This window comes from Phallusia mammillata, chromosome 3, assembly GCF_965637545.1.
Source record: "Phallusia mammillata chromosome 3, kaPhaMamm4.hap1.1, whole genome shotgun sequence".
In the NCBI taxonomy this organism is placed as follows: domain Eukaryota; kingdom Metazoa; phylum Chordata; class Ascidiacea; order Phlebobranchia; family Ascidiidae; genus Phallusia; species Phallusia mammillata.
Genome location: NC_137254.1, coordinates 28,612,499 through 28,639,649, shown reverse-complemented (window position 1 = coordinate 28,639,649; position 27,151 = coordinate 28,612,499). Strand labels below are relative to the sequence as shown.

The 27,151-nt window shown below is 37.0% G+C and overlaps 3 protein-coding genes and 2 long non-coding RNA genes across 5 annotated transcripts in view; 3 read left to right on the top strand and 2 right to left on the bottom strand.

Moving 5' to 3' along the window:
• LOC145220698 (protein bicaudal C homolog 1-like) overlaps positions 1–3,856 on the top strand; it is a 34,970-nt gene extending 31,114 nt beyond the window's left edge. Inside the window, exons 21-24 of the mRNA XM_080087934.1 lie at positions 138–336; positions 711–1,003; positions 1,592–1,691; positions 2,012–3,856. Coding sequence (XP_079944060.1) covers positions 138–336; positions 711–1,003; positions 1,592–1,691; positions 2,012–2,292 — 873 coding nt within the window. The 3' untranslated portion in view covers positions 2,293–3,856. The remainder of the gene's footprint in view (positions 1–137; positions 337–710; positions 1,004–1,591; positions 1,692–2,011) is intronic.
• Positions 3,857–3,935: 79 nt separating this feature from the next.
• LOC145220735 (uncharacterized) lies at positions 3,936–10,901 on the top strand. Its single transcript, XR_013858258.1, has 9 exons — positions 3,936–4,466; positions 4,541–4,902; positions 5,216–5,430; positions 5,621–5,710; positions 5,891–6,238; positions 6,548–6,652; positions 6,757–6,821; positions 6,943–7,018; positions 7,222–10,901. It is a non-coding gene; the product is annotated as an uncharacterized LOC145220735 (long non-coding RNA).
• Positions 10,305–14,594, bottom strand: LOC145219934 (uncharacterized). The gene is made up of 9 exons (XM_080087230.1): positions 14,525–14,594; positions 14,275–14,332; positions 14,041–14,068; positions 13,756–13,811; positions 13,268–13,329; positions 12,634–12,709; positions 11,883–12,362; positions 11,020–11,564; positions 10,305–10,870 (listed from the first exon to the last, which is right to left on the bottom strand). The coding sequence occupies exons 1-7, from the start codon at positions 14,592–14,594 to the stop codon at positions 12,311–12,313; spliced, it is 402 nt and encodes a 133-aa protein (XP_079943356.1). The 3' UTR covers positions 10,305–10,870; positions 11,020–11,564; positions 11,883–12,310.
• A 14-nt stretch (positions 14,595–14,608) lies between these two features.
• On the bottom strand, positions 14,609–25,967 carry LOC145220738 (uncharacterized). The gene is made up of 16 exons (XR_013858259.1): positions 25,806–25,967; positions 25,482–25,573; positions 25,169–25,293; positions 23,419–23,520; positions 21,804–21,948; positions 20,450–20,587; positions 18,579–18,983; positions 18,337–18,417; positions 17,679–18,212; positions 16,845–17,542; positions 16,127–16,726; positions 15,726–16,051; positions 15,500–15,577; positions 15,206–15,259; positions 14,992–15,052; positions 14,609–14,757 (listed from the first exon to the last, which is right to left on the bottom strand). It is a non-coding gene; the product is annotated as an uncharacterized LOC145220738 (long non-coding RNA).
• Positions 20,124–23,319, top strand: LOC145220727 (brevican core protein-like). The gene is made up of 5 exons (XM_080087967.1): positions 20,124–20,258; positions 20,469–20,538; positions 21,147–21,272; positions 21,815–21,932; positions 22,534–23,319. The coding sequence occupies exons 1-5, from the start codon at positions 20,202–20,204 to the stop codon at positions 22,802–22,804; spliced, it is 642 nt and encodes a 213-aa protein (XP_079944093.1). The 5' UTR covers positions 20,124–20,201; the 3' UTR covers positions 22,805–23,319.
• Positions 25,968–27,151: the final 1,184 nt, after the last annotated feature.

Here is a 27,151-nt window from a genome sequence, read left to right as displayed (position 1 = left end):
ATATAAAAAAAGAAAAAAAAATCAAAACAAATAAAAAATCTATATAAAAAAACCTATAAAAAAAGTATTAACTACCTCAGGCTTAAACCGTATCGACCATTTACAAATCATCAATTTTCATGCATTTGTTTCACCAGGGCGAGGACGGAGCTCGTCACGAAGAAGGGGAAGTACCTGAGGTGAACCACCTGGCAATGAGTCAGAATGTGGCAGACTCGAGTCGCGGGAGTTCGAGATTGTCATCATGGCGAGAGCGTCAAAATCTCTCCCACAGTCTTCATTCGAAAGTGGGAGATTTGAGCGAGGCGATCCCCAAGAGGAAACAGCACTCGACATGTAAGTGTGATTCAGACGAAAAGTGAATGGATGTCATCTGTGCTTGGACCAATAGTTTGCTTGTAAAAAGCTGTGTTAACAAAGTAAATTCTTATTAAATTGATGGGTATAATTTGGAAAGTGAATGAAAAGGACTAAAATGTTTGTAACCTATATGTATATCTTTAGACCAGTGTTTTTTAACCGGAGAGTAATTTCTACATCATACAAAATTTTGACATCAATCCATCCCTACTAGAGATACTCTTAGGCTATTTTAGGATGGTTTCAATAAAACTTCAAGTAAAAACTAAGAAAAATCATGACTTGTACTCATGTGTTACAAGTTTCAATCTCAGAGGAACGGTTATCATAACTACCTACTTGTCCTGCAGTTGACCCCTACCCGAACGAATACCTAAACCGGAATCTCCCTACTCCACCTCACCCTAACGATGACCCCAGCCCTCCGCCCCAATACCGGGAACCCGAAGTATCAGGAAGAACCCCAACCGGTGAACCACCGCTTGGACGTATGCAGAACCCGGTCATTAAGAACCAACCACTGGAAGCGGCCTTGTCACTGCTCACAGATAATCACTTGGGTGGACCGAATTGCGTGGACCTTCACGAATTGCTCAAGCATCTCAATTTGGAGAAATACAGCGAGGTGTTTGCGAACCAGGAGGTATGCTTATGTTTTAAAGCTTGTTTGCAATATCCACGGCATGGTAGTTCTGTAAGAAGGCTTTGTACCGAATAGCTTATTAGCATAGGCTGGAAAACTATATCTTGCGGTAGAATTTGAACTCAGATGCCTTTTGTATTGGCTGGCATTGTCCCAGCTGTTGTTCGGTGACTTAGTGGTATGCCTGCCTAAATGTTGAATTACCAACAGTTCTGTGCATAGTGCGTATGTTAGAAATACAATATGTTTACTGTTTAATGAAGTACTTAAGGCAGTAGTTCTCAAACTGTGCGTCGCGACGCCCTGGTGCGTCGTTTCAATTTTTCAAGGGCGTCACAGAATAGTTCCGTTTCGTGGCTTTTTGTTGTTGTATCAATAAACACAACTTTAATAATAAGTTTCCTCAATATCTTTTATTTGCTGGTGCGTCGCAAGTCCAGAAAACTTTTCCAGAGCGACAAAAAAAGTTTGAGAAACCACTGACTTAAGGAATATATGCTTCATATTACTAGTTGACTTGTCTAGTCAGGATTGCACTCTCATAAACGTGTTTTACGTTAGACTAAGAAACACCCTTGTTCTCAATAGGTTGACCTTCAAACGTTTCTTACACTGAATGAGTCTGACCTTACTGAGCTGGGCATAACTGTGTTTGGACCAAGAAAAAAGATTCTACTTGCTATCGAAGGTAACACTATAATACAAAGCTTGTGCTACTGCCTGCCTTTGTTTTTTTATTCCCAAATCGTTCTTATATCACTTACAATGAAAATCAGGCAGTTGGGATTAAGAACTAAAATAAGTTAATTCAAAACGCTTGTCTGTAACTTTTACTGGAGTTTATCACTTAAAATTTTGTAAGAATTTTAGTTAATGCAACAATCGCTTGCTTTTTTAAATTTTGGATGCTTAAAAAGGTTGTATTTTGTAGGTGTTTTCCAGAGTTAAAAATATAAGTTTTGAACCTTTAAGACCTCGTCTTAAATAACACAATTCTATTTTGAACAGAGTTGAAGAAGAACCGCAACCTGTTGTACGGCAACGCTCTGAACGCTGCCCCTGGTGCGCCGCCACTCGGGAGAAACCAGTCACTTCATCCGCAACCAACTCCGAACGTTCTGCTTCCTCCAAACAAGAACCTGCTTGGCGGATTGCTCGAACGCGGTTCCAGCGGCGGGGAATCACCCACGCCTGGTGCTGGGCGTTCGCGAGTTAGGGACAACCCTTCGCATGGAACGCTGTCGTCAAGTCGGTTGCTTAGCAACGCTAGTCAGAGCGGACGCTGGTAGAAGGATTGGAGTGTATGTTATGAGTGACATCGTCTGTATTTCTAAACATAATCTCGTATTTGGTTGCACTAATCACTCGGTACGACCTTAGGCATATGGACGTTGTTTTGTTTGGGACTCAAATGGATACTAACTGATTTTAGTTCATCTGTGCGATTCCCCTTTGATGCCTCTACTTTAACGCACTTAACAATCGACTTCTTGCATTCGCCTTTTTTGTGAATGAACCTGGGCGGGTACGGGGAATACCCTCAGCTTTACTATGCTTTGCCCCGAATCTTACTGCTCGGCTGTCGTCATACGCTGTATATGCACGATCGATTCTTCTAACCTTTATTTTGTTATCTTGCGCCTTTTTTTACCACCATCTTTACTTTTGCCCACTCCAAAAGTTGTTCTTAAGACACAAAATTTACATTTTTTGCCAGGGTTTGGAAAAACTGCCTTTAAAATCTTGAACTAAACGTAGTTTGACTTTGTATTTTAATTCATCGTAAATCTTGCAATGGATCTGCGGCAAATTACGTACTACTCGGCCGCAATCTTGTTACCGCGAAACCGGCATCTTCTCAAATGTGAAAGACAATCTCACGAACCAAGTGTGAATGACATTGCACTCGCACACATTTAGCCTTAAATTTGCCTAAAAAAATGTAGAAATTACATCTTTTTGTTCTGTTTTTCGTGTTGCAATCTACCATTTCGAACGTTGTCTACTAAAACGCATTGTGGCCTCCAAAAGCGTACATTGTGGGCCTTATATGGCAATCGCGCATCTTTTAATTTTTTGCGTACAAGTGGTGCTATTCCGTATTTTTGCCCATTTTTCCGTTTTATACGCATTCCGAAATTCCTGTTGCCAAAGTCCGTTTTTTCCCAAAACCCGTGTCAGCGCTACTACCTTTACGCAAAACTGTGCACTACAGTATGTTTTTGACACCTACATCTTTAGTGCACCCAGTAGTGCTTTACATGCACACCCTAAACCAGTGGTTCCTAAACTATGCCCATAGAGCTGTTTAACCTGTAGCATTACAGGATAAAATTTACTGTCATTTTCGCTTGTGAATGTGCCATTGAAAAATTGTTCTAAATTTGGCCGTATGTTATAGATATTTTTTGGGCCACGGAATAGTAAAGTTTGGGAACCACTCCCCAAAAGCAACAACCACACATTTAAGTGATTTAAAAATGTACGACGACCAAAAACGAATCTTATTTCAAAATTATGCAGTGCCCGTTGTGAGTTCTCCATGTAACAAACGGCGAGACAAAATTCGTGATAGTATTTACGTTTTCTCTTTGCACAAAAGCTCGCCTCGCGTGTGTCTTTTACACGGTGAAGTTTATTTGCTTTCGCTTGTGCATATTGGCACACATCGTGTCTCCTATATACGGTGCTGTATATTATATTGTGGCCGCTTTAACAAGTTCAATCGACGATGCCGTATGTTTTACTCGAACTTTTTTTCCGTTACTAATCGCTTTGATGATGTTGTTCATTTCGCGTTGATTTCAATGCGACATTTTTATTTATTGTTTTATTACACTTGTTGTTGCCAAACGCCTTTTTTCCTGGGATTCTGAGCATTTTATTTATCTTTTGCTAGATATACTTCTACTTTAAACCAGATATTCAGATGTATAGCCTATACGTGGCCCCTAGAAGGCTTTACTGTGTACTTCTTATTTTGCAAGAGCGTCGATACGCATAAATTTGGGTTATTTTAGCAACCATTGTCGTGGGGAAATCGAAAGGGATTGGCTAAGCATTTTAACTTCAAAACTTGCCATTCAGCCGACTTATTTCTACGATTTGATGGGGATTTTTTTAAGTGCGTTGGTCATTAGGAAGAAACTCATTTAGGCTTTAAAACGCATAATGTCCTCACGAATTGTTGAATAGTACAATGCACGTTTCGATGTAATATTTACTGTTGGGTAAATGGTAAAAGTTAAAATACCGAATACCATGCGATTTGCACCAGTAATTTGGCGTTAAATTCCTTCACCTAACGATGGCAGAAAATTTGCTCCAAGCATAAACGCAACACCAAGGTTGACAAACTAGCATTAAATCAGTGTTTGTTGTAAGTTTCCAGGTGAGGACAAAGGCACGATGAGTTCATAGAGCAGCAGTCAAGGCCAGAAAATAAACAAAACAAGCAACACGGGTAAAATAACATTGAATGTACTACTATGCCAAATAACTGAGAAATAGGTTAAACTTACATTTATTATTCCGTAGCTTATTTTGCTCTATGATTCTGTTCACTGTGGATAAATGAATCATGATAGTCTGACTTGTAGCCTCACCACCGCACCAACAAGCTGATTGAAGATTTAATAATATCTTCCACGTAAGATTTTGAGAGATAGGAAGGTTTATAAAGTGTACAAAATATGTTCTTGTGCAAATTTGGAAATACGGTTTGAACTCCATTTGATTTTCCTCCTAAGAATTTAAAGATTTTTAAAAAACTACGTTCTTTTGCTGTAATGTTAAAACTGATTTCTCCATAGAACCACGAATCAAATTTGGAAAAAGATATTGCACGATTTCATGAAGATGTAAGTTTGACATATGATAACTTCGTACAACGCCATAAGGTACCTAGTTATGTGACTTTTTTCATGTATTAGAAAACTAAGAGTTTTGCAATGGACGTTTGGTGCATAGAACGAAACAACACTCGTTTAACCAAACTGCATTTTTAAATGACACTTCAAATTCGTAATGTGTTGTTATATTTGTACTTGTGCCCTGGGGTAATACGCTGCTAAAAACAAATAGGCGTAATGTTTGAAGTTTTTTGGTTGCATTGTAAGTTAAATGTAGAATTTTTCGAATTCAACCACAACAACTACGATAGGAAAAAGTCAATTTCCATAGAGCAATGTTTGTTTCTTTTATTCTCTTTAGCTTTCGCGGGAGAGCACGAGTGGACGGAAATCACTAATTGGTGCAGTAAGGCCTGCCATTGGTCTTTTGAAGAGCGCCAGGGTGACGTTTCACAAGCAAGCGTTCTGATTGGTCAAACGGAAAAAGAAAAAAATGCGATCACTTACCTTGGACGCGTGCAATCGGTCATTCTTCTTTTGCTGCTCGCGGAGGTGGATGTTCAACTGGACGTGGAGGTAATTTTGTTTTTGTAAAGTTGAACGGTAAAATTACATAGTTTTTGTAAAGTGAAACGGTATTGATGTTGAGGTAAACTTGGTGCACGCTGGTTTGCTTCTGCAGCAATACCGAATTGCAATGTTTAGTTTGATAAACAGTAGCTTTAATTTTATATGCATGGTACTGCTGCTGGATTGTTTTGTTTAGATTTCCTTCGGACTTCAGTATAATAGTGGAACTTTCTAAAGAATATTTTTCTGGAACCTGGAATTTACTAAACTCCAACAAGAAAAGCAGGCATGTAAAATGTTTAAAATTTGATTAATATAATTAAACACCTAGAATTAAACTTAAACTTGGGAAGATAGGGTAGCGTGCACTTATTCTATTTTCACATGTTTACGTTTGAACTTAATGTGACCTAATTAAATACTGTGTTGTGTTTTTGGTACTGCTTTTGCTTTCGTTTTCCTGTAGGAAGACAACAAGAAACTCGCGGAACCAAGAAAGAAACAAATCGCTTAAAGTTAAGTAAAGAACTTAAATTAATTAGACATATTCGCATGTTTGATTTTGGCATGTTGCACTTTCTTTGTTTCACATGTCACGTGTGTTCTGACTATAGGTTTTCAGGATGAGCATAAGTGTCCACAATAAACACTTAAAGATAGCAATAGGAAACTAAACGTAGTTTAGTCTAATACGGTTTGTATACATCACCTGTTGTAGGTGTTTTGTGGGAAGTTTGTTTATCAACGTTGTTACGAAGCATGGAAACCTACAAAGCAGTGGAGGAATCCGGTTCTTATGGTTGAATTGTTAGATGTAAGTACTTTACCTCATGGTCCTTTGTTGTTGCCTATGCCGAAGATATTCTAGAAATATCGCTTGTTTTGAATCTTTTACTTTAAAAACATCAACCTGTGCTGTCTGGCAAGGCCGTAAGAATCCCTCAACAGCAGGTTGATCCTTTACAGGTTAGTACAGTACATATACGTTAGTACTCTGATGTAGGTGCGAACAAATTTCTTAGTTATTAACTTGAGACGATTTTATGTTTTATACTTTCCATTTTTAAACAATCCGTAGATGCCCAAAAGTAAAGTCTTAATTTTAATTTTTTTATTGCACCAGGATTTTAATTATTGACTCCGGTATGTGCTTATGCAACAGGATCTGACAAGACATCTCTTCATCCGAGACTTCCTTTCTCAAAATCGAACTACAATTGATCTTCCAGTAGGTTTTGTGAATGAAATTGTTTAGTGTTTTTCCAAACATAAATTCATTTTGCCATCTAGTATCTTCGTGTTTCGAGTTGTCAATTATTATTTTTTGTTTAGTAACTCGTGTTGAAGAAGAGGTGGCGATGAGAGACAACCAAAGCTGTCCTGAGCAAAGTTGGAAGGTAATTTTCTTATTGTACACTAACTGTTTCAGCGTTACACTAGTTCGACTTCTGCACCGTTGGCTAATGTGTTTGTATAGCGGATAATTTACATTTTTGCTGACGGACTGTGTTTCTGCAGGTCTTCCCTTAACATCGGCTATGGGAAACATTGTCGTTGTCCTGGAACTGCTGGCATAACATTTATTGACGTACAGGCAAGTCTTAATGAACGACAGAACAACTCTTGAGATTGATTTAAATTGCAACGAATGCTTTGCGAACTCGTCTTCGCATGTTACACTTGACGTTTTGATGCATGTCACGCATGTCTTCGTAGCACTCATAGGTTTAAGCGCACAGTAAATGTGCATTTCTGCCTCTTCTACAAAGTAATATTTTGTTGTTGTTGTTGTTGCAGATTGGAAACTATTAATTGGAGACCACTGAAACGGAGAGTTGGGACCCCAGTTTCTGTGTTGTTGTGTTTTATGTTGTTTGTGTTTTAAATATTGTTTACGTTTTCGCGTGTATATGTTGTTTCTCTGTTGTTGCGTGTTTGTCTATTTGTGTATTTTGTTGCGTGTTTGTCTGTGTTGTTTCTCTCTTGTCGCGAGTTTGTCTATGTTGTTGCGTTGTTTTTATATGTTCACTTGGTTATTGCGTTGTTTTTATCTTGTTGCGTGTTTGTCTATGTTGTTGGGTGTTTGCTTATGTTGTTGCGTGTTTGTCTATGTTGTTGCTTTGTTTTCTGTTGTTGCGTGTTTGTCTATGTTGTTGCGTTGTTTTTCTATGTGGTCTATGTTGTTGCGTTGTTTCTCTATGTGGTCTATGTTGTTGCGTTGTTTCTCTATGTGGTCTATGTTGTTGCGTTGTTTCTCTATGTGGTCTAGGTTGTTGCGTTGTTTTTCTATGTTGTCTAGGTTGTTGCATTGTTTTTCTATGATGTCTAGGTTGTTGCGTTGTTTTTCTATGTGGTCTAGGTTGTTGCGTTGGTTTTCTATGTTGTTTAGGTTGTTGCGTTGTTTTTTTTATGTTGTCTATGGTGTTGCGTGTTTTTCTGTGTTGTCTAGGTTGTTGCGTGTTTTTCTGTGTTGTCTAGGTTGTTGCGTTGGTTTCATTGTCTATGTTGTTGGGTGTTTGTTTATGTTGTTGCGTGTTTGTCAATTTGTTTATTTTGTTGCGTGTTTGTCTGTGTTGTTTCTCTCTTGGCGCGAGTTTGTCTGTATTGTCTATGTTGTTGCGTTGTTTTTCTACGTTGTCTAGGTTGTTGCGTTGTTTTTCTATGTTGTCTAGGTTGTTGCGTTGTTTGTCTATGTTCACTAGGTTGTTGCGTTGTTTTTCTGTGTTGTCTATGTTGTTTTTTATGTTGTTGCGTGTTTGTCTATGCTGTTGCGTGTTTTTCTGTGTTGTCTAGGTTGTTGCGTTGTTTTTATCTTGTTGCGTGTTTTGTCTATGTTGTTGGGTGTTTTTCTGTGTTGTCTTTGTCTAGGGTGTTTATGTTCTCTATGTTGCTTGTTTCTTTTGTGTCTTGTTGTCTATGGTGTTGCGTGTTTTTGTATGTGGTCTAGGTTGTTGCGTTGGTTTTATTGTCTATGTTGTTGGGTGTTTGTTTATGTTGTTGCGTGTTTGTCTATTTGTTTATTTTGTGGCGTGTTTGTCTGTGTTGTTTCTCTCTTGTCGTATGTTGTTGCGTTGTTTTTCTATGTTCACTAGGTTGTTGCGTTGTTTTTCTATGTTCACTTGGTTGTTGCGTTTTGTTTGTCTATGTTGTTGGGTGTTTGTTTATGTTGTTGCGTTGTTTTTCTGATGTTGCGTGTTTTTCTATGTTCACTTGGTTGTTGCGTTGTTTTTCTATGTTCACTTGGTTGTTGCGTTGTTTTTCTATGTTCACTTGGTTGTTGCGTTGTTTTTCTATGTTCACTTGGTTGTTTGTTTATGTTGTTGCGTTGTTTTTCTGATGTTGCGTGTTTGTCTATTTGTCTATGTTGTTGCGTTGTTTTTCTATGTTCACTTGGTTGTTGCGTTGTTTTTCTATGTTCACTTGGTTGTTGCGTTGTTTTTCTATGTTCACTTGGTTGTTGCGTTGTTTTTCTATGTTCACTTGGTTGTTGCGTTTTGTTTGTCTATGTTGTTGCGTTGTTTTTCTGATGTTGCGTGTTTGTCTATTTGTCTATGTTGTTGCGTTGTTTTTCTATGTTCACTTGGTTGTTGCGTTGTTTTTCTATGTTCACTTGGTTGTTGCGTTGTTTTTCTATGTTCACTTGGTTGTTGCGTTTTGTTTGTCTATGTTGTTGGGTGTTTGTTTATGTTGTTGCGTTGTTTTTCTGATGTTGCGTGTTTTTCTATGTTCACTTGGTTGTTGCATTGTTTTTCTATGTTCACTTGGTTGTTGCGTTGTTTTTCTGTGTTGTCTATGTTGTTGGGTGTTTTGTTTATGTTGTTGCGTTGTTTGTTTATGTTGTTGCGTTGTTTTTCTGATGTTGTTGCGTTGTTTTTCTATGTGGTCTGGGGTGTTGCGTTGTTTTTCTATGTTCACTTGGTTGTTGCGTGGCTATGCTGCGTGTTTCTTTTGTGTTGTTTCTCCTCACTTGTCGCGTGTTTTTCTGTTACAGCCGAATTTTCCCCATGACCGCCATCAAAGCGATTCAGCAATTTAATCTGCAAAATCGACATCGATCTGTCAAAACGCGCCGGCGAATTTGTTTTCCCAAAGTTTGTCCGACTCGTTTTTCCATCAAATTTTTTTGTTTTCTTTTCCGCTAGCCCCCTAAAATGCAACCAGTGCTTTGTTGAGCTGAAAATTTTGCAATAGTCGTTGTGGTTTTTATATATTGTTTAGTCAGACCCCCTGCCGCAATCCGCCACTACTTGCTTACTGTCAAATTAAAGTTGTAACGGACTGTAACGCTCCACAATGAACTGCCAACCTTGTGTGTGTGGCCTGCTTTCACGGTTTCCTTTGTTTCCTTTGTTTCCTGTGGTGTATGCATTGAATTTGCTGTGGTGAATAATTTTATGTAAAAAAAAAATTATGTGCTGTGGTGAATAATTTTAGATTGTTTGGACTGTATTGTAATTGCGACGTTCTTAATTGTATTTGGTTCAAGAATCCGTTATATATACGCGAATATCGATTCAGGAATCCGGCCCGCCAAGTACTGAAGAAGTTGCCCGCCCCTGCCACATATTATTCACTGTTACAACACGACTTTCTCATGGTTTAAATGCAAATAGTGTAAATGCAAAATGAGCTAAAGCCTGTACAAGATCCCAAGAAAATACAGGTGCACATACTATTTTTTATCGCGTCAATAACCTGATTTCCAAAATGTTAAAATTAGGTTTGACTACTTAGAATTTTCGCGTTATTTTTAGCAACTACAGCCGAATTTTCGCTCTTCAACAATCCGGCGTGTTTCGACAGATTCGCACGCCTCTGGATACACGTTTCCAATAGTTCCAGGTCGCTTTCGAATTTTCGCTCTCTTTTTAGATTCTCACTCTTTGTCACACGACTTCTTTTCTTTGCAAGCAAAGTGTTAAAAAAGCGAGGAAGGCAGCAGAGGCAGTGAATGTCGACAAAACAAACGAACACAACGAAATAGCGAACCTTAAAGCGGACTTGCCGACTACTACCAATGCCGACGAACAAAAATCAAATAACGAAGGAAAAATCGAAGAAGGCAACGAAGATATAAAAGGCAACAATAATACGCGAACAATAATAATCACTCAAAAAACACGACATGCAAAAGATGGAAGTTTAACGAAGAAAAAAAAACGAAGAAGGCAACGGAGATGATGAAAAAGGCAGCGAAATGTACGCAACGCTCAAATCACTCAAAACAATAATCACTCAAAAAACACGACATGCAAAAAAAAGTGCAACATGCTTAAGCACCGGCCTAGCTATTCGCATCAGCATGATAGAAACATGATTAGGTTTGCGACGAAGAAAAATCACATATTTTCGTTTATTATTTCGACACAATATTATTAATTTTCCTGATGACGGTGTTCAGCCATTTGCGAAGGTCTCTGAAGATAGAAGCGATTTGTGACGCGATCTAAAACAAAATAAACAATCGTTGTACCGGAGTAGTTTAACCATAAAAATATTCTGCCAATTAAAATGGATATTATCTATTGTTTAATATGAGATATGTTGTTTATTAGTATGATTGTGGATCACAATATAAACTTAGAAAATAGTTACCTCTACGTTAAAGACCTGGAACCTCCTCATTTCAAATTCAATTCCTTCTCGACATATGTCGTGGTTCCATGTCAACTGTAAACGAAAAAAGCACAGAGGCAGAAACATATGACAAGTTTTAAGCTACATCATGATCAAAATATGTCAACATGCGAAGACAGGATAAGTGCACGTTAAACTGCTTTCCCATTTTAAGTATGATTGCGTCAGAAGAACTAATGACGTCATTAGCGCCAAACGAAAAGTTACGAATTATGAAATTTTAAAAATATTTTGTTTCGCAAATTAGCCAAGCAAACACTTTTACTGATGCTGACCCACGAATAGTTGTGTACAACATGCTCAAGCACAGGGTTAACTATTCGTATCAACAGGGTAGAAGTGTTGTCTTTGTCATACTATTAGCACGAGCATAGTATTTGAAACCTAATTTTAGGCGAATATATACTCTCGTTTTTCGGCAAAAACAATCTTACTTACATTGGTGCGATTCCTATCCGAGCCGTATTCGAGTCTTCACGTATAGGTTTTGTTGTGGCCCAAATCTGAAACAAGCAACAATAGGTTATGGCTATGCATCAGAATTAGGCCAAAATTAAACTATTTTCACTTTCATAAAAGGTAATAAAGGATTTCACAGCATATCTTAACTTTATATTGAAGACTTAGTACACAAGCGGTATGTTTGTACGTTGTTATATTACAGGTATATATGTTATATTAAACACTTAGTGCAGCCGCAGAATGTTTGTATGTTGTTATATTAGCGGTATATGTGCTGTATTAAACACCTGTACACAAGCGGTATGTTTAACCTAACTTAAGTAATGCAAGTTGCGGTAAATCAAAACTTATCTGGTTACCTCAAAGTCAAAGGCCTTGTTCCCTTCAATTCAGTTCCTTCTCGACACAGCAAACGACCATCGCTTGTCCACGTATACTGCAAAAAAAACACAACAGAGGCAGAAACTCAGGGAAAATTTCATCTACTTTATGCGTTAAAATATGTCAACATGCGAAGACAGGATAAGTGCACGTTAAACTGCCTTCCCATTATAAGTATAATTGCGTCACAAGAACTAATGACGTCGTCAACGCCAAACGAAAATTTACGAAATATGAAATTTCAAAAATATTTTGTTTCGCATATTCGCCAAAATGGTAGAAGTGTTGGCTTTGTCATACTATTAGCACGAGTATACGGTATTAAAAAGTATTTGAAAACTAATTTTAGGCGGATATATATTATCGTTATTCGGCAAAAACAATCGTACTTACATTGCTGCCTTTCCTATCCGAGTCGTATTCGAGTTCTAACGTATAGGTTTTGTTGTGACTCAAATCTAAAACAACCAACAAAAGGTTATGCATCTCAATTGAACATGAAAGATAGTAAAGGATTTCAGAACATAACTTAACTTTATATTAAACATCAAGTACACAAGCAGTATGTTGTTATACTAGCGGTATGTTATATTAAACACTTAGTACACAAGCGGTATGTTTGTGTGTTGTTATATTAACAGTGTGTTATGTTAAACATTTGGTACATAAGCGGTATGTTTAACTTAACAAGTAATGCAAGTTGCGGTAAATAAAAACTTGTCTGATTACCTCAAAGTCAAAGGCCTTGTTCCTCTGAATTGTTCCTTCTCGAAAACAGCAAACGACCTTCGCTTTTCCGCGTAGACTGTTAAAAAAACAGAACAGAGGCAGAAACGTTTGGAAAATTATAGCTACTTTAGCATGTGCCAAACTATGTCAAGATGCGAAGAGGCAGAAACGTATGGAAAATTATAGCTACTTTAGCATGTGCCAAACTATGTCAAGATGCGAAGACAGGATAAGTGTACGTTACACTGGCTTCCCATATCAACCAAAAATTAAATGTGCCATGTTAATACAACAATTTATGATCACGACACAACAATAACGGCTTTAAACTCTTAGCCCTAAACGTCATGTTAAGTCAATCAAAATTAGCAGCGCACTTCCACCGATGCTGAAAAACAAATAGCCAAGCACCCAAAAACACATGACATGCAAAACGTGAAAGTGCAACATGCTCAAGCACGGGCTATGGCTATTTGTTTCAACATGGTAGAAGTGATTTCGAATTAAACTTTATGTAATTATGTCACACATCGTACAGATGTCGTAAACACATTTGTCGTGATAAATAACCAAAGACTTATGTTAAATTACCTAACTGCTACAAGTGATAAATAACAACTGTTAGTTAACTTACATTGCTTCGTTGGAAGATCTTTTAACAATCTCGGAACGTAGTTGATGTTCCTATCCAAAATTCTAAAATAAAACCAACAATAGTTCAATGGGTAAGTAAACCCGGAGTAAACTAACAAGTTTTAACCCCAAAGTATGGCAAACTAAAATCGGGGAAGGATAGAAAAAGGTTTCGCAGCTTATTTACCACTGGTTTTTAAGAATGCAATGAACCATATTTAATAAATCAGTTTACTTTTAAAAGAACCCCTCAACTAAGCTACGTTATCTATAAACAAGTAAGTTAAATTTAAAGTATTATAAACGTATATACATTTTCATAAGTGTTATGCATACTGTTATACATACATAAGTATGTAGGTCTGTTTGTTTGTTTGTTGTTTAGGCGGTACATCTGTATGACGTTTGTATTAATAAACATTACTTACTATCTTACGTATTATTGTATCATAGTTAGATTATGCAGTAGGATCACGGTATTTAACTTACATTGCTGCCTTGAGAGTGCTTTTATCGATGTCGGAACGTAGGTTTGCTTCCAAAATCTAAAAAAAATATTAATTGTTAACGGGTATAAAATATGCTTAAAGTAAAGTATTTCAACATCGACGAAAAAAAATGTTTCGCAGCCTATTTAGAACATTAAAAATATTGACATGTTCAATATAATAACTATCCCTCCAACTACGTTTTTATAAACGTAGGCGTCCCGAAACGTACATAGACTCAAAAATTACATAGCAAGCCTAATAAGGTCATGTCACCATTACTTACATTCAGTATCCAGTCCTTTAATGCATCGCTTCAACAAGGAAACTCCCGGGATGTTTACATCCAAACTGGATTCTTGATACTGCTCTAAAAACAACAGTATATCAGCTCAGCGAATGAATGTGCACAATTTAGAGTAACTTTGTATCTGTGCTATAAACTAATGGTTGTCAATTATGCAGAAACAAATGGTACATACACCCATTATAAAAGCAACCAAACCACTAATAAACTTACAGCTTTTCCGTTGTGGCTTTACGGTCTCCGTAACACTTCCATTCCGCTTCTTTCACTCCTGCAAAACAAAGTAGAAGCAGAAGAAGTACCCCGAAACCAGAGACAAATTAAACAACATTATTATACGTTTTTAGCAAGCCAACGTGTTGAGACGGCATAAGTGCACTTTATACCATCCCCACAAGCTGGCCCAACTATGCATTATAAGTTAGACGCTTACATATGTTCAACTCTTATAAATGCTACTTGCCTTTTTTTAAGTTCCGTGCTGCGAGATATCGAATGACACATCTGAAAGGTATTCCTTTCCATTGAGCCATCGGATACTCTGAAACAAAGTAATCGTGCAGCAGAAACGTATATTTGAAAAGTAAACTAAATATACTAACTTGCAAACTATATACGGTATCAGTGCAAGAAGTAAACCACCAGTGTGCACTTCTACGCAGACACCGAACAACTTCGCTCAAATAAAGAAATTACCTGGGAAATGAACAAAAATTCTGCTTATTAAAAGGAAAATATCTATGGTTTAATATGGGATATGTTGTCTATTAGGATGATTGTGGATGTGGGTGTTATGGATGCAAATCACAGTGTAAACTTGGAAATAACAACTGTTGTATCAGCTATTGCTGTCAGGCATAGCATCAAGTTTAAAGAGCTATTTTGCCATAAGAGCTCTTTAAATTTGATAACAACTGTTAGTTCACTTACATTGCAGCAAGACACGTCTTTTAACTATCTCGGAACGTAGTTGGAGTTTATGTCCCAAATGCTGAAACAAAATCAAAAAATGTTTGTTATTTTGCTTGTTTGTTTTTTATTTAGGCGGCACCTCTGTATAACGTTTGCATTAATAAATATTACTTACGTTCTTACGTATTATCATAGTTAGTTTAGTGCATTTAGATTGCGCTATTTAACTTACATTGTTGCCTTCAAAGTGCTTTCATCTATTTCGGAACGTATTTATATCCAAAATCTGAAAAAATAGCAATTGTTAAACGGGTATAAAGTAAAGTATTTTAACATCAGGGAAGGATAGCGAAATGTTTCGCATTCTATTTACAACATTATTTGTTTTAAAAAAGAATTATTGACATATTAAATATCCTTTCAACCAACTCTCCAACTACCTTTTCATAACAATAGGCATCACGAAACGTGCATAGACTCAAAAATTACATAGCAAGCCTAATAAGGTCATGTCAGCATTACTAACATTCAGTATCCGGTCCTTTAATACATCGATTCCATAGTCCTGGGACGTTTACATCCGAAATGAATTGTTGATCCTACACTAAAAACAACAGGATCTCAGTTCAGCGAATAGATGTGCACAATACGAGTGACGTTTGTACTTGTAATAAACTAGTAGTTGTCAATTAACCATTAATAAATGGTACATACACCCACTATAAAAGCAACCAAGCCACTAACAAACTAACAGCTTTTCCGTTATGGCTTTACGGTCTCTTTAACACTTCCATTCCGCTTCTTCCATTCCTGTAAAACAAAGTAGAAGCAGAAGCAGAACCCCGAAACCAAAGACAAATAAAACAACATTATTATACGTTTTTAACAAGTCAACATGTCGAGACGGCATAGTGCACTTTACACAGTCCCCACATGCTGGCCCAATATACATTATTGGTTAGACGCTTACATATGTTCAACTCTTACAAATGCTACTTGCCGTTTTTTAAAGGCGGTGTTGCGAAACATCACAGGACACGTCTGAAAAGTCTTCCCTTCCATTAAGCCATCCGATACTCTGAAACAAAATAATCGTGTAGCAGAAACGTATATAGTGGATGCAAATCACAATATAAACTTAGAAAATAGTCACCTCTACATTAAAGATCTTGCTCCCCTCATTTCAAAAGCAATTCCTTCTCGACATCGAAAACAACTGTCGTGTTTCCATGCCAACTGTAAAAGAAAAAAAGGACAGAGGCAGAAACCCATGAAACGTTTAAGCTACATTATCATAAATTCATAACTGGGATCAGTCCCGAACCGTCATTATCATGTAAAAGATGTCAACATGCGAAGACAGGATAAGTGCACGTTAAACTGCCTTCCCATAAGTATGATTGCGTCACAAAAAAACTAATGACGTCATTAGCACCGAACGAAAATTTGCGCATTATTAAACCTTAAAAATATTTTGTTTCGCATATTCGCCAAGTAACGCACTTCTACCAATGCTGACCCACGAATAGTTACCCAAACCAAATGACATTCCAAAAAAATTGTGCAACATGCTCAAGCACAGGCTATTCGTATCAACATGGTAGAAGTATTAGCTTTAAGATTCAGGCGGTATTAAAAAGTATTTGAAACCTAACGTTATGCGGATTTATATTATCATTATTCGGTAAAACAAACTTACTTACATTGCTGCCTTTCGTATCAGAGCCGTATCAGGTGTTGTTGTGGCTCAAACCTGAAACAACCAACAAAAGTTCAATAGTTATTGACGGTTTCAGATGGGATCTTGAAACACTTACCGATCAATTTGGTTGCCATATTTAAATAAAATCTATGAATTCATGTCAGCTTACTTGCCGCATTCTTTATGAATTCCACGTTGCTGGTCACTATTCACTCGAAACAGCCTTCAATTCAATCCCCTATCGAACTAGTCAAAAGACCTGCAACAAAATGTCTCACGAGCAGTAAAACGTTTTTTTCAAAGTATGCAGAATTTAACACTTCAAATTAAAAAAAAACTTTGTTCGGTATCTGTACAGAAGTCAACAAGTGTGCACCCGAGTTACTTTTGCATAGACACCGAACAAGTAAGGTTAAAACACAATTACCTGCATATTGTCGTCGTTTAGTCAGTCTTCTTTCGGGCAGACTCCCGTCGACAGAGCCACCTTCACAACGAGTTGCCAAAGAAAGAATGACCGGTCGCACGCGTCCAAGGTGTGACGATTCCCCTTTTTTCTCTTTGCTTTCGACCAATTAGAACGCTGGCTCCTGAACCGTCACATTGGCGCTCTTTAACCGTCCAATGGCAGGCTGTTCTTAACCTAATTAGTAAAGTTTAGTTGAATCCAATGGAATTAATGCTGAAGGCCAATTGCAGGAACACTTGATATCTAAACTGGCGTGGGGTGGGCGGGTCACGAGACTATTGCGACATCGGAGCACCGGGCCTTGAATTGATGCAAGCATCATTTTTCGAAAGCAAAACTATCATTCTCCTTGTCTGCATCTTAATATTACAGACAAGTTCGCTCAAACAAAGAAATACCTGGAAAATAAATGAAAATTCAGCTTATTAAATGAAAATTATCAATGGTTTAATATGGGATGTGTTGTCTATTAGTATGATTGTGGATGTGGGTGTTATGGACGCAAATCACAATATAAACTTAGAAAATAGTTACCTCTACATTAAAGATCTTGCTCCTCTCATTTCAAAAGCAATTCCTTCTCGACATCGAAAACAACTGTCGTGTTTCCATGCCAACTGTAAAAGAAAAAAAAAGCACAGAGGCAGAAACACATGAAACGTTCGAGCAACATTATCATAAATTCAAAACTGAGATCAGCCCTGAAGCGTCATTATCATGTAAAATATGTCAACACGGAAAGTCAGTATGAAGGCCAAAAAAAAATTACGAATTATTACGCTTTAAAAATATTTTGCCTCGCAAATACCCAAGCAACGCACTTCTACCAATGCAGACCCACAAATAGTTACCCACAGATGACATGCAAAAAATTAAGTGCAACATGCTCAAGCACAGGCTATTCGTATCAACATGGTAGAAGTATTATCTTTAAGCTTCAGGTGGTATTAAAATGTATTTGAAATCTAACGTTATGCGGATTTGTATTATCTTTATTCGATAAAACAAACTTACTTACATTGCTGCCTTTCGTATCAGAGCCGTATCAGGTGTTGTTGTGACTCAAACCTGAAACAACCAACAAAAGTTCAATAGTTATTGACGGTTTCAGATGGGATCTTGAAACACTAACCGATCAATTTCGTTGCCAACTTGCCATATTTAAATGAAATCTATGAATTCATGTACTTGCCGTATTCTTTATAAATTCCACGTTGCTGGTCACTAGTCACGCGAAACAGCCTTCAATCCCCCATCGAACGCGTCAAAAGACCTGCAACAAAATGTCTCAAGACCGGATTTTTTTCAAGTTCCAAACTTTAGACACTTAAAATTAAACAACTTTATTTCGGTATCAGTGCAAAAGTCAACAAGTGTGCACCCGAGTTACTTTGCACAGACACCAAACAAGTAAAGTTAAAACACAACAATTACCTGCATATTGTCGTTTATTCGGTCTTCTTTAGGGCAGACTCCCGTCGACACAACCACCTTCACACGAGTTGCCAAAGAAAGAATGACCGGCCGCACGCGTCCAAGGTGTGACGATTTCCTTTTTTCTTTTTGCTTTCGACCAATCAGAACGCTGGCTCCTGAAACGTCACATTGGCGCTCTTCAACCGTCCAGTGGCAGGCTGTTCTTAACCAATTAGGAAATTTTAGTTGAAACCGATGGAATTAATGCTAGAGGCCAATTGCCGCAACACGTCATCCAAACTGGCGTGGCGTAGGCGGGTCACGAGACTATTGCGACATCGCAGCACTGGCCGCCAGGAAGGCCTTAGAATTGATTCAAGCATCATTTTTTGAAAGCAAAACTATCATTGTCCTTGTCGGCACCTTAATAATATACAAATATTAATTTCATCCGTATTCTTAATTTTTAACGCCCCGTAAGTTAGTTTTTACCATTTACTGGTATAACGTTTTTTGCCACAAACTTGTTTCGAACGCAACCATCACAGTTTAAAATTTGATCAACATTTTGTGATCAGTTGTGATTTCTTTGGGGAACAAAATAAACACTTAAACTGCTCCTTTTATCCCCCTGCACTTGCACGATGGCTGAGTTTCAAAAACTATATAACCTAACGTACAAATATTTTAAATTAGTGTAATCTAAATTTTGTTATCCGTCACCAAACACTGCCGGTACAATTTGGTTGAAGACCAGTTAAACGCCAAGAAAAACGACCCAAACGTACATAAAGTGCAACCAAATGGAACGTGATTCGAGGATGTAGCCAGAACCTATCTTGTTACTAATCTACAGTATATGGTTGGCGAATTTCGTAACCAAACACATATAAAAGGCTCAAAATGGGACATATGTTATTTTACCAAATCAAAACACAATAAACAATAAAGCAACCTTAGGAATATGCATCATTTAAAATGTAAGTATTTGTGCTTGTTTTATGTTCACCATCGCGTAACACTAACAAAAATACTCGCGGAAATTTTTTCATGACTTTCCTAATCACATATTGTTTGTATGTTTGTTTCTGTGTTATGGCACGTTTAAGGAGGAAGCCAAACCAGTTCTCTTGAGTGAGCTATTATTCATCGTCGGAAAGCCCAAAATTATTAAATGGATCCCGAAACCACGCTGCTATTCTGATCAAATGACCAACCGCATGCAATCCACTTAAATAGATCGAAAGAGGAAGATCTTCTTGCTATTAGCGAAGAGATAGCTTTAGTTTTATATATCTCAAACAAGTCGTACTGAGCAGCCGTACAATGCATTTATACGAAGCGCCCTCTCACCTACGACAGGGAACCTATATCAATCAAGGTCAAACTCAGAATGGAGGTAAGGTAAAAATTTAAATAAACCTGGAGGCAGCACAGCATTCCAGCAAGAAATCTTCAGGAGACTTCAAAGACGTAAATTATACACCCATAAATCTCTATTTCTTGGTACAATTGTTTCTGATATTCAAAAGACGTTAATTGTTTAATAATTTTTCAGCCGATGCGTCTGATCCAGGTATTGTGCAGAAGCCACAAACACAGACCAAATATAGCACAGTCTCAAAGAAGTTGTTTTTAATAATGATCATTGTCTTGATGATTTTAATGATTGGTGGATTTGTTGGAGTCTATGTGTTGGTAAGTTTAAGAGACAAACAACTTACACCGTTTTCACACAGTCGCGGGACTTTAAAACAATTTCAAGCTGTAATTTTCCTAGCTTTCTGGCCAAGACATAAACAATTTCAGTTTTCACTTGCTTATTTAATAATGAGCTTATTTCCGAATAACCACATAATGTAGTTTCAAAGTAGCTATGCTTTGCTTACCTTTAATTGTTGATTTCAGATTCTTGATTTGCGAAATGTGCACAATGCTAATTCCTCTGTCATTGGGGCGACATCGGGAACCCAAAACGGTAAGCAACAAGCCATGTTGACAATGTGGTTGCGAGAGTTTGAATGTTTCTGTTAATGTAAAAAGCAAATACAAAATTTCTTCTCACTTTTTATAATTATTAAAATTCTACCAGTCATTACCTTAAAATAAAAGACACCTTTTTTGCAACTTTTAACGTATTTTTTATACATGCTGAACATCTTAACATACATGTTGTTTAATATAATTGTAAGCAACGTCGGCCTTACAGTCGGGTTTGAGCTAAAGTGGAAATAAAACAAGCTTGGTTTGGACCTGACATTACACTTGCTCACTTTTGTGCAGTGATTTAAACTTGGTAACTTTGGGGCCAAGTTTGGGCTTTAATCAAATAGATTTGGGATTTGAACGAGATTCATGCAACTCTTCTTAAACTTCAAAATGCAATAAATTTAAACCAGCAAAACGACCTCAAGGTGTATTTTAAAGTTGAGCCAATAGGTCGATGTGTTGACCAACCTGCAGTTGTAATCATAATGGGCTTTACTTGTTTAGTTTTCGTTAAGGACCCGCTGAAAAATATTCTGCTTAACTTTAAAACTAAATCAAACTTAAGCCAGCAAATTAATCTTGACAAGTTATTTAAAGTTGCGCTACCAGTTCGATGTGCTGACAATCCTGCCGTTTGTACTCACAACGGAACATGCTATGACACATCGTCGGGATACGTATGTTCGTGCAATGCTTGGTACACAGGAAGGAATTGCGAAAGCGGTATTAATTAAGCATCTATTGGCTACCCTTGGGCTGACCTTGTTTTAAGCACAAGGCCTAAGTATACTTTATACATAAAGAAATAAATATATTAATAACCTACATAATTTTTCGCATGTAAACATTTTTTTCCTGATAGTAGATTATAGCAAAATGCATGCTACATCTTCTTCTACATCAGTGGTTTTAAACCTGAGGTACGCGTACCACTAGTGGCACGCCGGTGCTTTTTAGGTGGTACGCGAGGCCATCTTTAACAACGTATCGTTTGCCATAACATTTCGTTATAAATTGGGCGACATAGAAATGAGTAATGGCACGTTAATAAGTTATTACCCAGTTTCAATCTTTTAAGACTGGTAAGAAAAAGCATTTAGTTACTAAATATGGTAATAACTTTAAGGAATAATCTGGTGATTAACACGAACCAATGCTATAAATGGAGTGAAAAATTTCGCTTTTTTGTCTTATACACTAAATTCGTTGTCATTGAAATAACCACACAGTTGTTAAATTTTCTAAACAAGTTACATTTTTTCCAGTGCTTCGCGATCATCTGGTTGTTACCACGCTAAAGACGTGGGTGGACGCGCGAAATTACTGCAAGCTCATTGGTGGAGATTTGGCAACATGGGGAATGCGAAATGCAACAGTCCGTAGGTACATGATGTTCCAACTGTCAAGTAATGTATATTAGAAGTTTTTTTTATGTCGATTTGTTTATTATTTTGAAGAAAAAGCTGCCTTCAATTATTCCTTATAGTTGAAATGTTTTAAAATATTAATAATTCAGTCTACACATTATTAAAGCATATATACCTTAAATCTGCAACCACAAAAACCTATTCTTAATTCATGTTTAATGCAATCTAATTATATGCTGTCTCGCAATATGCTGCAAACCAGACTTATTTCGATTTTCTAAAGCGCCAAAGCGAAATTTGTCACTACACCGCTATGTGATATTCGTTAAGTGAAATTTGTGTTGCCTTATTAGACCTAAAGACAGTGCTGGGTTTACCATTAGGCAAAGTACAGGCCAGTCAAAAATTGTGCCTACAGGCCAGTCAAAAATCCAGGCCACTTTTTATTGTGACAACCATTTGGCAACAGTAATAAATCTATTTTTTTAGTTGGTAACCCTGATTTTCGGGCCACTTATAAAATGTACCTACAGGCCAGCAAACCCTTAATCCGGCACTGCCTAAATATGAAAATAACGGTCCAAATAGACCTAAAAAACGACATGCTTTCTTTTTAGATCTATCGTAAACAAACTTTTGACACCAGTGATTGGGGACGGCTTTTGGGTCGGGTTATCGGACAGGAAAAAAGAAAATAGCTTTTTATATGTTGATGGAGTTCCAGCGACATTCAACAACACCGATTTTTACAAGTTGACCTCGGAACCAAACAACATCGGAAGTATTGCCGGAAATGCCAACTGCGCTCAAGTGTTTCGCGGATTCAGTTTTCAAATGGACGACGACGGTTGCAAAGCACTAAAGTTTCCGATTTGCGAACGCCGTTAAATTTGTATATTCCGTTTTGTTGTAAATTGCTGTGTCACTAGTTTATTCACAAAGAGCGTACGTGAATTGAAAAAAGCTAGGGTCGATTAGAACGGATTCGAGCATAACCTTTAATACAACGGGCTTAATTTCAACCAGGCTTTTTGCTTGGCGACATTTGTGTCGTAATTTTAAGTTGGTTATTCTAAAACAGAAGTCAATATTTGGATTGTTTGCAATAATATAAGATTTCGGTAGAGTTTGGACTAGTTCTTTTGGGTTCGGGTCCAAATTGGGATACTTACAGTTTCGATCCGTTCCTTTGTCGGCTGACTTGTAAAAACGAGTCAAGATAGCAGGAAGAAATTTGGAACGTTGGTTTACAAACTAGGTGTTTTATCATTCAAACATTTTGAACGGATTTGGCTTCTGCTGTAATTAATACGTCTTGTTTGTTTTTAATGATTCTTTTTGATATATATTGAACGATTTTATTGACTTGTCTAGTTTCGAAAAACACACTTTAACACTTTTATGTTCATAAATAAGGTAGCTCTTTTATTGAACTTTTACTAACTAGTATCTTATTAACCAAAACAATCACTGCAGTTTGAGTGCATAAGTCTAACACGTACCTGCCATCACCACGCAATTTGTATTAAAACGATGCATAGTTTCCTGTGTTCTTGCAACGCGAACTGCACAGTAAATGGAACTCACTGTGGTGGGTGTTCTACCTGTATAACGAAAAAATAGCCCAGATGAAATCAAGCAATAAAGTTAACAAATAGGCACATTTACACAAATGTGATCTGAAACAACGCTCTAGCAGTACATGCTACATGATAGCTTAAACATTGTTTGCATTATTTTTGTTTACAATCTTTGCCCTACTAAAAACCCTTACAATTCCATTGAATAAAACAGTATATTGGGCATAGGAAAAATGAATAAAAGCACAGCAACACTGGGGAAAAAACGATCGTCAAGATTAATTGTCCCTTTATCAAAACCAACCTAGTCTACGTTCGGACCATTAGATTGTAACGAAATACTTAAACGCTTTTTTGTTTATTTTATTAAAATCAATTGAGATCGTTTGAAAGAATGCCCGTGTTGGTCATCATCATACGATATGCTATAAGTTTACATTTCAATAAGTCACCATGGGTGACTAAAACCATCAAGAAAACCAACTTTTCCCAAAGTATTTAAAAGACAAGGAAGAATTTTAAAATGACAATTTACGAAAACGGTCACCAGACAAACAACCAAATTTGGGCACTTCAAGCGACTGGCTTTAATAATAATAAAAGTAATCGTTTGTTTGACGTGGTTTGCCCCCGCAAACCAATCAGTTATTGTATGTTAACGTATGACTCAAAGAAGGAAGTGAGGTAGATATATATTAATGATATCAGAACGAAAGTCATCTATATAGATAGAGTAGCTGAGCAAGCAACTGTAAGTATGGAAATGGAAATTTACGAAAATCCGCAGCCTGATAATTTAGAAGCAAACCAAAGACCTTCACAGCAAGCAGATGGTAAAACCGTTTTGATCATTCATTTGTATAAAAATGTAAAAGCTAGTATCATTTAGTCAAGATAAACGTTACGCTTGTTAATTTAATTTATGTGCATACACATTTCAAAGTAGGCCTTATTTTTAGGTCATGAAGGTTTGTTTTTATTTCGGTTCCAAACGTATCTTCTTTATATAAGTTTGGCATGATCTATAATAGCAAACAAAGAAAGTTTTAATACTTTTAAAAATACTAATTTAATTTTTTTGCAACAGATTCTGCAAAAAAACAAGAACAAAATGCAAGTTGGAATGAGAAGGGAATAAAGCGCAGATTTTTTATAGGATTCGCCATAGTCATTTTTACAGTTATATGCGGATTTGCAGGAGTTTTTGCCATAGTAAAAATCAGCCAACAGCAGATATACAACGGTAATTTGGTGGCACAAACTAAAACCATTACCCGGAAAAAAATAACAAACCTTATTTAGACATCAGTCATTGCACAAACGGAACACACAATTGTCATCAACACGCAACTTGCACCAATACTGTGGGTGGTTTCCTGTGTTTTTGCAATGCAAACTACACAGGAGATGGAAGACAATGTGGTAAAAAACACTACAATATATGTTACTCGGTATCAAATATGTTTAATATGACCTATTGTTTATAGATTTGGATGAATGTATGAGTGGAACACATAATTGTGATCAACATGCAACTTGCATTAACACTGTGGGCAGTTTTCGATGTTTTTGCAATGTAAACTACACAGGAGATGGAACGTACTGTAGTAAGAAACCAACTAAATTGCATCATAACTCACTACAATTTTAAAAAAAGTTTAATATGACTCACGTTTTTACAGATTTGGATGAATGTGTAAGTGGAACCCACAATTGTCATCAACATGCAACTTGTATCAACACTTTTGATGGTTTCCAATGCTCCTGCGACGCAGACTACACAGGAGATAGAACGCACTGCGGTAAAAAAACTGTTGGATTATAAGTATATTTAATTTGAAATACCAACACCAAACAACATACCAGCTTTCATCAAAAAAAAAATTAGTAACAGAATTTGCCATATCGCCTTAAGCCCCTCAACTAATTTGGCTTTGCTTAATTGCTATTTATCGTATAAATGGGTATATTTTAACAGTGAGCACCTTCTGCATGCAAAATCCTGGACCTTGTGAACACAACGGAACCTGTACAGACACCGAAGATGGATTTCGCTGCACTTGCAACGTTTGGTATACTGGAAGAAATTGTGAAACAGGTTGGTGTGTGGCACAAATGTATGGTAATGACAAACAATGACTTATATCAACTCAAATCGCAAAATATTGTAAACTTGATTTTTCCCGAATTTAAACCCATCACAGAGAGTTAAATTGTGCCTGCAAAAACAAAACAATTCTCTTGTGTGTGTGAAAATGCTTTATACTACTGAAAAAGAATGTTGCTTGAATGTTAGTTTATGTTAGTACCGTATTCAACATCTCAACACAGAAACGTTCCATCTGTGATGTGTTTACAGTGCTTCGTGATTATCTGATTGTTAACAAATCAATGAACTGGACTGCAGCAAGAAGTAATTGTCAGGCCATGGGAGGCGATTTGATCGCCAGGAATTTGAGAAATACCACATTTCGCCTGTAAGTACAACAACAGCAGATATGGTTATGGAATATTAACATCACAGTTGTGACATATTTTAGTTGGCAAATAACATACCACATTTTTTTCAGAACTTTGATAAACAAACTGAATGCTGAGGGAATTAGCGATCTTTTCGTTGGGATAACTGACATTGAGAAAGAAGGAACATGGAAGTTTGTCGATGGAGTGGTGTTAACCAACACCTCCACTCTGTTTGTATCAGGCAAGCCATTGGGCAGAAATCGACACTGTGGCGAGCTATGGGCTTTTACTGGGGGCTTAAGTAATGATAATTGCAATAGAGATCAACGTTCGATTTGCGAAAGACTTTGAAGCGCAACCATAAATGCAGTGAAGTATAATTGACCTTAACAAACACGAAAGACTACATTTCATAAAAATCAATGACATGTGATAAAAGCGGTAGCCTAATGGCTGCACAAATCTGTTGCTTTTTTCCATATTAGGACGTAATAAGGTAACGTTTACAACATTTTTCGGTTTCTGTACTTATCATGTTTGTGCATAAAATACCTTCAGGTCATTAGGACGAAGGTATTACTATACCGAAACCTACTGTAAAGCAACTGCATGCCTTTTATTATCATACGTTTGCAACACATTTTTGTAAACAAAAGGGCGCCCTTTAATATTCTTTGCGTCTTTGTCTTTTGTACAGTTGCGGTTCTTTTCGTTTAACTTTATGAATACGAGGTTCGGGTTTAAAATGCCACTACATTTTTTAAATAAGACTGTGCTGACCTCTCGGAAAAACACGTTTAATGAAGGTTTTCAGAAAAGACTGTAGTAAGCTACTATCATTATATTTATTTGTAATTTTTTTTCTGTAGGGAGGCTAGCACGCGTTAACAATTAGACTGAAATGTTTTGAAATTTCTGTTCTGTATTTAGATGTAAGTTTACAATTCTTGTTTGCTATTACAAATGTGCTCACGGTCTTCAACACAATTATTTTTGTGCTATAACAGTGTATTTGTTGTTGTTGCTCTTAGCAGTCTGTTCATTTGCATGTGTAAATCTTTTCATACGCGTCTGTGAAAATATATAACAGATACAAACCAGTTGATCGTTACGTAATTTCGCCTTACGAAACTACCTAATATGACATGGTATTGAAATCGAATAGAGCAGACTGGTTTATAAAAACATTTTG